The sequence below is a fragment of the Doryrhamphus excisus genome, chromosome 11 (assembly GCF_030265055.1).
Source record: "Doryrhamphus excisus isolate RoL2022-K1 chromosome 11, RoL_Dexc_1.0, whole genome shotgun sequence".
NCBI classification, from domain to species: Eukaryota; Metazoa; Chordata; class Actinopteri; order Syngnathiformes; family Syngnathidae; genus Doryrhamphus; species Doryrhamphus excisus.
In genome coordinates this window covers 8,516,070-8,528,560 of record NC_080476.1, presented here as the reverse complement: position 1 = coordinate 8,528,560, position 12,491 = coordinate 8,516,070, and the positions used below count along the sequence as shown (strand labels likewise).

At 41.4% G+C, this 12,491-nt stretch overlaps 1 protein-coding gene across 5 annotated transcripts in view; it reads right to left on the bottom strand.

Annotated features, from left to right (window-relative positions):
* The window catches only part of nrxn2a (neurexin 2a), a 166,647-nt gene that overhangs the window by 25,153 nt on the left and 129,003 nt on the right, over positions 1-12,491 (bottom strand). For all 5 annotated transcript variants that reach the window (XM_058087433.1, XM_058087434.1, XM_058087436.1 and 2 more), the window contains one exon: positions 662-843. In XM_058087433.1, coding sequence (XP_057943416.1) covers positions 662-843 — 182 coding nt within the window. The remainder of the gene's footprint in view (positions 1-661; positions 844-12,491) is intronic.

The following is a 12,491-nucleotide window of genomic DNA, read 5'->3' as shown; positions in this document are numbered from 1 at the left end:
CTGAGAAGCCAGCTAGCTGCAAATTGATCACATGCGGGGCATCCTCCAGCAAAAAGGAAGGTGAAGGAGCACACAGTGTCTCACATCCACCAGCTCCACCATTGATGTTATTGTGGAGAAGTGAAAGAGCATTCCAGTAACAATCTGTGCATATCTGGTGAATTCCATGCCAGACATTAAGACAGTTCTATATAACAATGGTGCTTACATTAAACATGGGACAAGACCAAATCGGTGGAACAACTTTGACACACATGCCGTTATTTTGTAAGAATGGTTGGCTAAAATTGATTATATAGAGTACAATACACATGATTAGTCCAAATGAAGTTACAGCAACACGATGAAATTATAAAGGACAACGAAGTAATAAACAAAACACTATAAGGCATTATTGCTCAGTCTGGGCTCACTGCTAATTCCGCTGTTTCAAGCGCCACGTAATTTCACATTACATGACATTATTTCCTGTGTATAGTAGGATATTTATAATGCTTTCACTTGTAGATGAGGTGCTTCCATTGTAAATCTAAAGAATGTTTTTACTACATTTTCAACCACAAATGTGAGTAACTTGTCTGTACACTACTTCTGTACACAATTATGTACAACAGAAAATAAATCCGACCTTGCAGAGAAAGAATTTTATTCAAATACTCACTATGTGCAGCTGAAGATAGTCTCCGAGCCCGTGGGTGCTCTCCACCCGTACCAAGATGGCGTCCCTCTGCAGACTGCTGAAGCCCACGGCCAACCGGTCGGCTCGGGTGCTCGGCCGCTCATTGGGGGCCCAGGTGAACGTGATGAGAGCGCCTCCTTTCCCAAAGATGTATGTGGTTCCCGCTGCAGGGGGAAAAAGAGACGTGTAAACACTTGTTTTTTTTTCTGAACACGATCGCTTTGGCTTTGTTTGTGTACTTCAGTCTGACATGCCGGAGGACATCTATTTGTGCATTTTGGGATTCTTGCAAAACAAAAGCATAATACAGACACACTAAGAGTAAGTATTAATGTAACGCTGATGCTCTTTTTTTTCTACGGTGTCATACTAGCAAAAATGTGCTAGAATTACAAAGTATTACAAACTATTAATTACAAAGTATCACATATGGATGCAACTTAAGAATATGAATGTTACATCCATCCATGAAGACAAGACAAAAAAAACAAACAAACACCTGTCACCATGAAAACTATTCCTTCACACTCAACAGGACTCATATTGTCGTCATGCAAATTACAACTTATTAATATTTACAGTTTCGCTTAGCGTTCAAAGCAACGTCACAATCCAAACATCAAAGTTTGGCGCCATGCCCCGCCCACATCTTATGGTCCAACCAAAATCCTTCGCAATTTAACATCGCCCATCCGTCTAGTGTCCATTGATGGTACATTGGGCTCATTTGGTCAAACCCCCTAGGACGAGTTAGATAAGATACAACCCTTAGTTTTCGCCCCCACAATTGGTGCCACCAACCAAAATGGCTGACTTCCTGTTTGTTTTGTAATATTGGTTCTTGAGACTTTTTGGTGCATCCTGTCATGATAGACGTCTTCACCAAGTATCATGATGATCCATGAAACTGGTGGCGGGGCTCATTTTTTTTAGAACTGAAAGGTGGCGCTATTTAGTCAATTTTGTAACATTGTGTTTGGGACGGCTGCACGGTGTTCGAGTGGTTAGCGCACAGGCCTCACAGCTAGGAGACCGGAGTTCAATTCCACCCCTCGGTCACCTGAGCATGTTCTCCCCGTGCATGCGTGGGTTTTCTCCGGGTATTCCGGTTTCCTCCCACATTCCAAAAACATGCTAGGTTAATTGGACTCCAAATTGTCCATAGGTATGAATGTGAGTGTGAATGGTTGTTTGTCTATATGTGCCCTGTGATTGGCTGGCGACCAGTCCAGGGTGTTCCCGCCTCTTGCCCGAAGACAGCTGGCATAGGCTCCAGCACCCCTGCGAGCCTCGTGAGGATTAGCAGTAGAAAATGAATGAATGAATGAATGAATGTTTGGGACCCATAAAATCAAAAAATTTTAGAGAAGCGCCTGTGGGTTTTTTAATGCGATATGGTAGTGAGGAATTTGGCTAACTGTTAACTGTTACTAATACCAGTATCGTGTAAGGGGAAGGACACTGAAAACGTTCCACTTTGATGACTTTCTTCATTTTTTTTTATTGTTATCTTATTCTATTACAATAAAGACACTGACAAACGGTCATTTGTGGTCATTGGAGCGCTGCTAAAATGACAATTTTAAAGACAGTCCAAACTTTTGCTCGGTAGAATGATGTGATTTTTTTTCAGGAGGATAGATAGTCAGGCGGGGGAGCGAGGCACTTTCGGGAGAGTTCAGATTTGAGCGACGGGCGGCAAACACGGAGCGACATGTATGTCCTCACTGTGGCGGTGTGATGTGAAAAGCAGTGCAGTGCAGAAACAACAATTACCTCTGATAGTACAGCAGAGATGTTTGCTATTACGATGCTGCTCTTAATCCAAGTATTTGTGCCTGTAGGACAGTTGTCTTTCAACACGTGAATCAATAAAGCCAAGCACGGAGGAACACTCCAGACCTAATTGAAGCCTCAATTCATAGCCCGTAAGAAGAGTTAAGTAGCATTCAGTACGGTGTAATGGCCACTCGCCACAGAGGTTCCTTATTGATAGCAGCTAACTGCTGAATGATGCTTAAAGACCTCCAAAGGCTCGGAATTACTTTGTGCTGACTTTGAATTTAATTAAAGGGCAGGTTCTCAGACTGTGTGGACTTTTTTTCTTGCTATGCTAATCTTAATTAATATCAGGGATTTGCAGTCAAATGTGAGTCTATGACATTAGTTACATGACGAAGTCACAGTAAGTGAGCTTTATTGCTTTCTTTCATGGACTGAATGTTATCTCTATCTGCCCTCGCTCTGACCTCCTTTCTATTCACTCAAATCACTTTACACCCTTTTTCCACTTCATACTTCTTTCAATTTACACAACCTCACATTTTGTCTGGGGAAGATACTCTATTATTCACCATGCCATGGACGTAAGACGAGGAGATACGCTTCAATTAGGTTGGGGAAAAGTTAGAATTTGATGAGAATTAAGTTTTACGAGAATGAAGTCCAAAATTTGCAAAGATGATGAAATATTTTGGAAAAGAAAAACAGCAAAAAATAGCAGAGACCGAAGTTCATACTGTTGATATGCTTCTTTGGTTGTATAACAAAAGCAGAGATGCACTTTTTTCTTGAAATACAGTAAGTATTCCCACCTACGGACATCTGTCAAATTCCCTAACTCTGAAAAAACAAAACAAAACAGATGTATTAAATTTCCTTCTACTATAATACTACATTAATTCAGATTCCTTAAAACGGAAATTCCTGTACCCAGAACCCAGAAGCCAACAGTAGTGCAAACTCAAACAGTTCCGGCTTGATACTTCGGAATAACTAAGTCCGCTTTGCCATTTTCTATCATCGGATCCAAAATTTGATTTAATACTCTTATGTTCTGTAGAGCTAGGAGACCAGGGTTCAATTCCACCATCGGCCATCTCTGTGTGGAGTTTGCATGTTCTCCCCGTGCGTGCGTGGGTTTTCTCCCACATTCCAAAAACATGCTAGGTTAATTGTCCATAGGTAGGAATGAGAGTGTGAATGGTTGTTTGTCTATATGTGCCCTGTGATTGGCTGGCGACCAGTCCAGGGTGTACCCCGCCTCTTGCCCGAAGACAGCTGGGATAGGCTCCAGCACCCCCGTGACCCTTGTGAGGAAAAAGCGGTAGAAAATGAATGAATGAATGTCCTGTAGAAGTTGCACGCTGGATCTTAAAATTGAAAATGATGCACCTGCAAACTGTAACGTATGGCTTATTGTCACTCTGACATTTGCCGGTAAACGTCCACTAAATTACGACCATTCTAGTCATGTATTGGGAATGTGAATTCATGCAGAGGATAAGTGGTTAAGAAGAAGGACGGATGTCTATGGCAATTTGCAGACAATGACGCAGCACTTTGACACTGTTGGTATTGATGGCACATTGTAATGCTATTGTACATATAGAATGACACTCAGTGTTAAAAATAACAGCGTTACTCATGCTGTTATCGCTTTCCATTAACAGGTCATGTCATTTATCACTATTTCAGTGAAAGTGAAAAGTGAAATGTGGTGCGTTCTTATGTACTGTATCTAACAGCTTCACTCAGCCAGACACAAAACAGGAGCTGCAAATAAATGGTGAGGTGGGGGTGTGGGGGGCTGACAGACACATACATAATCATGATTTCATGGTAAGCCAATCAATGGCAGAGGTGAGGTAGGTGGGTGCTGTTGTTACATACTTGAAAGAATCACAGCTACACAAGAGATGATGCAACAATGATGAGTCTGTCGAGTTAAAACTAGTGTTTACAGGCAATACTTCAACATAATGGATGTGAAAGGCAAGAACTTACATGCAGAGTGTACTTAACGTGTCAATGTGTCCGTTGTCAGTAACTAATGAAACATATTTTTTCTAGAAAAGTAACACAGAAATGACAATTTTTAAATGTAATTATTTAATGAAAATGCACTGGGGGCCGCACGGTGCTTGAGTGGAAAACACCTCGGCCACACAGTCAGATCAGGAAGACCTGGTTTCGAATCTCCGCTTAGGTTTTTGTCCGTGTAATCCGGTTCCTTCCCACATTCCAAAAACATACATGGGGTATAAATGTGAGTGTGAATGGTTGTTTGTCTATACCAGTCCAGGGTCTACCCCGCAACGCTAATGAGGATAAGCGGTATAGAAAATGAATGGATGGAAGATGCATCAGTGTTTAACCCACACCCACCCATTTCCAGAGAAAAACATAAACCTCAATGGACTATAATACTCACATATCCACGTCATATCAGCCCGCAGAAAATCACAGGAGGTGACTCATCTCACAAACAACACTAAACTCATCACACAGCAACTTAACACTGAAAAGGTAGCTAAGTAATATAGAAGACAAGACCCAATAGTCTTCCCAAAATGCATTTTGTCCCAGACAAGTATTTAATTGAAAGCACTCCAAAGCTGATTCATTCAGCTGCCTCCATCCACCAGATTTTACACTGGCCACTAGGTGTCGCTGTTCAGTGAGACGCTAAAGCTAAAACTGAACTCTGACGTCACTTTCTCTGCTCTATACATCTATCTGCTTGCCATGAAGGTCCGCTAGGGAGCACATTTACTGTGACAAGAACAAACAGGAGTTCAATTTACACCTTAAATGGCTTGTTTACTCTTATTAGGTCGAGTACATTGCGTACTACTATATGAGCGTAAAGCCACCATTACAATATTTGGATGAGAAAATAATCATTGAGGGAGGTACGCTGTCCAGAAAAAATACAACAAGGAACTGCTAATTTGTGAGCTTTATGTGTAATATGTTATTTTCTGGCTGTACGGTGATAAAGTGGTTAGTGAGCAGGCCTCACAGCTAGGAGCCCCGAGTTCAATTCCACCCTCGGCATGCATGGGTTTTCTCCAGGTACTTCGGTTTCCTACCACATTCCAAAAACATGCTAAGTTAATTGGCGACTCCAAATTGTTAATAAGTATGAATGTGAGTGTGAATGGTTGTTTGTCTATATGTGCCCTGTGATTGGCTGGCAACCAGTACACCCAGTCCAGTACTTGAACCTGAACTAAAACTTGGAGCACTGATATTAGTGTTTGTTTTACGTATGTTAGGTAGCAGACTATTTCCTGAACATTTTCTTGTTTGAAAATAAACCCAAAATAAACTCCTTCTACTGGCATGTCTATGTATGTTGCATTGAAATGGGTTGTGTAATGCTTGTGCGAGCCGCTGAACATGTTTTCATTACTGTCATAGACTACGTCATGGAGGTCAGAAGACTCATCAAGTGATACATTCAACTGCATTTCCACGGTCTAAAATGAATCCCTCCAACCCCGCACGGCTGCTAATGTACGTCTTGGTGGCTACGTGCGTATCCAGTGTAGCATTATGGATATTTTTCTGTGCCACGATGCATTGACTACCCACTCAAAAACATTCTGTCTTTTTTTTTTCCTTTGTGCTCTCAGCCTACTGAGTGCACAGCAGATGCAGGCAACCAGCGATAAGCTGCGTGTACGCTGCTAGTAATTTGCATCACGCCTTACCGTCGTGAACTGGTTTCAATAAAAGAAAAGTCAAGACGGCAAAAGTAAAGAGGCAGACGATTTGAGAAGTGCTGGTTCTTAAACAAAGAGACTAAGATGTCAAAAATGTATGACAACATTAAGAACTGCATTTTTGGTTGGTCGGTAGTGCAGGGTGGGCGTGTGTGGTCCCGGTCCTCCCTGCTGCACTGCACCACCTCACATACATGTAGGACCTTGGGGGGTGATCTGCAACTGGTTGTGCTGGGGGTGAGGGGTTTAAAAAAAAAAAAATGACCTGCATTTTTATGTCGAAGGAGTAGAAGAAAATAGATAGATCTTAAATTTTGTGACTGTTCTGCAAGCCATGAAGTGAAGTGTTGTGTTCATGGCTTTATTTTTTTTGTTCCTATTCCAGAATGCATTAACTTTAAGCGGATTTGGATTGTACATCTCAGGGACATTTTGGTTTTATTTTCAAGCCACTCAGACTGTGTAAAAAAATTAATACACCGGTAGGTCAAACTTGCTAAGGCTATAGAAAAATTGACAGATTTGTCTGGAATAACAGACAATGTCCTATTGAAAACCACAGAAAATGCCATTTTTGATCCATCCATCCACATATAACTTGTCAGGGTTGTAGGTAAGCCGAGGCCTATTCAAACTGAGCTAAAGTACCCAGAGGAAACCCATGCATGGGGAGATACGAACCCAGATCTCATAACCGTGTGGCCCCGGGCTCACAATCACTGTTGAGGTTCCGGTCCTGATCCAGTCTGGCTACTCACACTGACCTCGGTAGGGACTGTGGCAAGCATCCACTACACCTGCTTTTTCATGTTTATTATTATTTAACAGCGTTCAATTCCTTCATATTGTTGTTGGTTCTTCGAAGGTACAATGTTGATAGAAAGCATCACTGTAACTATTATCAATTTGTTGTATTGATATGTTGAAAAAAAGCCGGAGCTGCACTGCATGGGTGGGTTTCAATCTTGCCGAATGCTTCCGGCGGCCACAACGGAGCCATGACGTATTTTTCGTGTGGACCGAAGGTTAACCAGTAGCCCATTGTTCAGCCCCAGCAGAAACCAGTCCTTTATCCATCAGATGGTGCTTCTTTTTGCTATTACCAGCATGCAGCAAAATTTCACACATTCTCTTTTCTCAGAGCTGGAGATAAATCTGTTGACAGATGGCTTCTCTTCTCTTTCCAGCAACACACAATTCCAAAACAAATTTTGGATTGGATTGGAAATGTTTCATATTTTTGTAAGGGTTTTCCTTCTCCATTTTCTCAACCTTGCAAACCTGACAGCAATATCGTTATAGGCGTGGGGATATGAGCATGTGATACAACCAGGAAGTGTTCTGAAGGCCAGACCATCCCAATTCACATCGCTCCAGCCGTGGATGAAGGACTCTCTGAAGAATACAGTCCCTGAATTAGGACACAGCTATTGTATGTAACATTTTATATGTTAACATGCTGAATTCAATAAAGATACTTTCAAAAAGTGTGTCAAGTACCAAAGGGGAGGGGCTGATTCAAGGATGATGATTAATTAACTGCACCTGAGGTTTGTTCCTAGGGTGCTATTCATACCCATTTTCGGCCATGTTTGTACATATACGTATGTTACCAAATATAAATACAGGTCTGCTCACCACAGGAAAAATGATCAGAATCAAGTGAGTGAGTGACTGCATCACCGCATGCAGGTCCATAATAAACAAATATTGTGTGTAATATAATTTATGGAAGCAATAATAAAATATGGTTTTTGGGAAGCTAACATTTTATGTCATTGAAATACTAAATACCCTGGTACTTGGACAACGAGGCTCTGGCTATTTTGCTATATCAATAATAATCAATAATCATTGTCACTATACATCTTAAACATCTTAACCATACATAAATCCAAGCCAAAAGCTCAGCAAAACTATTTTCTTAAATATTCAATTGGCAAACACACGTGCCATGAATAAATCCCCCAAATCATGTTTTTTTTTTTTAAGGGATGCCAAAAACATTGCTGTAACTCATTTATTTCTCACTGCCATGAATTATGTTAGCAATTTTAGCATAATGAACACATGTGCCCTGTGATTGGCTGGCAACCAGTCCAGGGTGTACCCCGCCGTTTGCCTAAAGACAGCTGGGATAGGCTCCAGCATGCCCGCGACCCTTGTGATGATAAGCGGTAGAAAATGAATGAATGAATGAACAAATGGCATATCATTGCAAGCCACCATCAGTTATGATGTCAGAGTGTAGTATCTCCAAAGAGCCACACAGAATCTACACATCTATTGCGAGGTGCATTCACTGACATTCCGAACTCCAAACAACGTATTTATTATGTTGGTATGTGTGGTCTGAACACAAAGATCAAGAAAGTGGACATTGGAAAATCCCAGACAATACACTCAAAACATGAATGCATCTTAAATTACATAAGTTCTTTGAACACAAACCCGAATTGTGCATCACGTAATAACACGATTCCTCCCACATTCCAAAAACATGCTAGGTTAATTGGTGACTCCAAATTGTCCATAGGTATGAATGTGAGTGTGAATGGTTGTTTGTCTATATGTGCCCTGTGATTGGCTGGCGACCACTCCAGGGTGTACCCCGCCTCCCGCCCGAAGACAGCTGGGGTAGGCTCCAGCACCCACCATAACCCTCGTGAGGATAAGCGGTAGAAAATGAATGAATGAATGAATAACAACACGATTAAAGTGTGATTCAACCATCCATCCATCCATTATTTTCTATGCTGCTGATCCTCACCGGGATCGCGGGTATGCTGGAGACTATCCCAGCTGTCTTTGATCGAGAGGACACATATAGACAAATCTTGAAGCTGACCAGCATCGCAGTTAAGTAGTGGAGGTTCCACTGTATATTCCTATCACAGTGCACTAAGGTTTAAAAAGACATTCGTTCTGCCACTCGATAAATCCTCTAATGACCTGCCAGCCGTCAGCAGGGTTAGAATGATAGAAGAACTTACGGTATGCCGTGGAATCATTATGCAAAAAAAAACAAAACAAAACCCAGCAACACACACACATTAATAGGAAAATACGAATCTGATCGATTAAGAACATCAACCCACATTAAGCACCAAAACTGTGAGCAATTTTGCCTGCCGCTGAGTTTTATGGAGAGATATTAAGTCTGTATTTGTCGTCTGACTTATGACATTTGAAGCCCACTCCTTCCACGCTCTATTAAATTGCACTCAGTGAAATGATGAAAATGAATAGTTTAGCCTGAAGCTTGACTGAGAGGACGTATGCTTTTCGCTTTAAATAATGATGTCCAAGTAAGAGAGCGGTGACTTTGAGCATACAGTAGATGTTTTCTATCAAGGAAGTGCTCATGATAATTGTTTGTGTTCATATCATTCAGACTGTGAGGTCTCGAAAGGAATAGGTGCCCCTTGAATGATCTCTATTTCTATAATCACATTAACATGCTCCTCCATTAACTTTCAGTTTGAAGAAGATGTGTTGGAATTGATTAAGTCCATTTGGGTCTCATATTTTATTGTCTTTACATGAAAGCATGCTTTACTGCAAAATATTTACCCATTTTTCATATACAATAGCTCACAAAACTGACGACAGCCCTCACAACGTCAGCACATTTTTTTTTTATATCTTCCTAAGGGAGTAGAGAGGTGAAACACAGACATAGTTTAGTCAGTTTATAGCGTGTATAGCAGTATAGATTTATTATCCACTGAAAATAAATCCACACACATCCATTCATTTTCTTCTGCCTGTATGGGTCACAGGGGCAGCAGTTTCAGACTTTCTGGTCGCAGCGCACCTTTGGCGCATTTTTTTTGTCACAAAATTTTCACTGTGGGAAACGGAAAATGTGGACACCTCACCCTGGTGAGCCGCCATGCCCATTTTGGCACAGCCTGGTCTACCAGATTACCAAATTGGCTGCGCTGGATGAAATTACCACTGCACAGGGTGCGCCATGCTGCGCCATCTTGCGCTGCACCACAAAAATAGAGCCCGTAATCTCTCCTGTGTGTTTTCAGTCTGCCCTGCTGGGCATGCTGGGAACACCTCACAAGGGAGGCATCCGGACTCGATGCCGCAGCCACTTCTCCATGTGAAGGAGCAGTGGCACTAGCGGCTCTACTGACTGATCTGTTAGGGTGAGTCTAACCAACCCAATGAGGAAACTGATATCCACAGCTTGTATCTGCGATCTTGTTCTTTCGGCCATGACCTAAAAGGTCCTGACCACAGGCGAGGGTGTGAACATAGACTGGCAAATTGAGAGCTATCCCTTCTGGTTCGGTTATCTCTTCACCACGACGGACCGGCACAGAGTCCGCATTAATGCGCTCACTGTACCGGACCGCATTCCGATGATTCCGATCCACCTGTCGACCTCACACTCCAACCTTTCCTCACTCCTCACAATAAGACCCCAAGATAATTGGACTCCTCCACCTGGGGCAAGACTTCAAACCCAACCCAGAGTGTGCATTCCACCATTTTCTGACTAACTATTGCCCTCGAATTTGGAGTTGCTGAGTCTCATCTTAAAGCTTCACAGTCAGAACTCCAATAAACGCTGAAGTTCACAGCCCGATGGGGGCCATCAGGACCACGTTGTCTATGAATAGCAAAGACATCGACAAAGACACAAAATCGGGGACAAAGAGTCAGCATTCACCGGAAACTGGCTCAACTTACTGCTGACAATGCTGACCAGGCTCCTGCTCTGGTTGTACAAGAACCGAGCGGCACGTAGCAGCGTGCTACCAATCCTACACTCTATGGTCGAATGCCTTTTCCAAGTCCACAAGCACATGGAAACCGTTTGGGCAAACTTCCATGTACCCTCCAGCATCCTTAAAAGTGTGTAGAGCTGGTCAAGAGTTCTGTGACCGGGGCGAAAACCACATTGCACCTTCCTATAGCTGACGTTCGACTAACGGTTCCACACCCAGTCAATACTGTCTAAACAGCTGACAAAAACTATACAAGCTGTACGGTACATGGAATACTCTAAGGGATATATATATCTCTATCACACAACATCACTAACGTCCTTATTAATATAGTAATGAGAGTCTTCTGTATATTGCACTAAAAATCAATTTGTGATCAGTAGGGTTCTTACCAAAGAACCAAATATCAAATAAAAATTGCTTTAGAATAGCCCAGCAGACAAACTGTAAAGGAAATACATAACTACCACACTGACCATTGACCTGAGCCACACAGGTTTTATAACAGTTTTTTTTAACAGTGTGAAGGAAAGGTTTGGAGATGGTTTGTAAAAATGTGTGTTTGTGAAGCTTTAGAGAAGCTTGTTCACCTCAGGTATCTTTGATAATGTCATTTAAACGGAATACTGTTCTTCCATACTTACTGTCAAACTATAATCTCTAAAAGATGGAATACGATTGATTGAGAGTCATGACTCTCAAAATCAAAGTAAAAATTCTAATATATCATAATCGTTTTTCGAGAAGGAATAATAAATGTATTGAATATGCAGGTATACCTAAAACATGTGCTAAAAATAGTGTGTTGTGCAGTATACCTGTTCATTAATTATCCTATGGTCAAAAAGAGCCATGTTTTACAATTCACTTCATTGATGAGCCAATTCAAGAAACAATACAAGCAGTTGATGTTTGCTAAATACAAGAATGAAGAGTCTTGAACCAGTCATGATGTATATATGTGCTATATATATATCACTATATTGACAGTTACTATGGTACCCATTATGTCATTGTATGGTCATATCACCTCGTACTTTGGTACGAGGTGCATTATTAAAAAAAAACAAAAACAAAAACTGTATATACTTAAACTGTATTATCGAAAGCAGGAAGTGAACAAATGTAACAGATGGAGGGGTAGGATTTAATAAGCTTTGCTTCTTCCTACTCCTTTTGGACATGTGGAACTGTGAACTGATTATGGGATGCACTCAATTGTAATCTGATGCATGTTCAAATGAAATAAAACTATTACTTTCTAATGTACTCCAAGTCATAATTAAAGTTCCTATAAGCTGTTATACTCTAAAATGTGTTTTTACATTTTGGAAATAACAGCCTCTCTTAAATAAGAAATAGTTTGTTGGCTCTTTATTGATTGAGGAAATTGTGGAACAAATTGGACCTGAATCTTGCCCACGCAACATGCCCACACTTCTTTAAATAAACCCCCATAAATGGTGTACAGTATTGTCTGTATATGCAACACATCTCCAGGCAGTTGTACACGTGTTCAGATATGTTCATACAGGCAGCTTTAAAGCCATCCCCCAC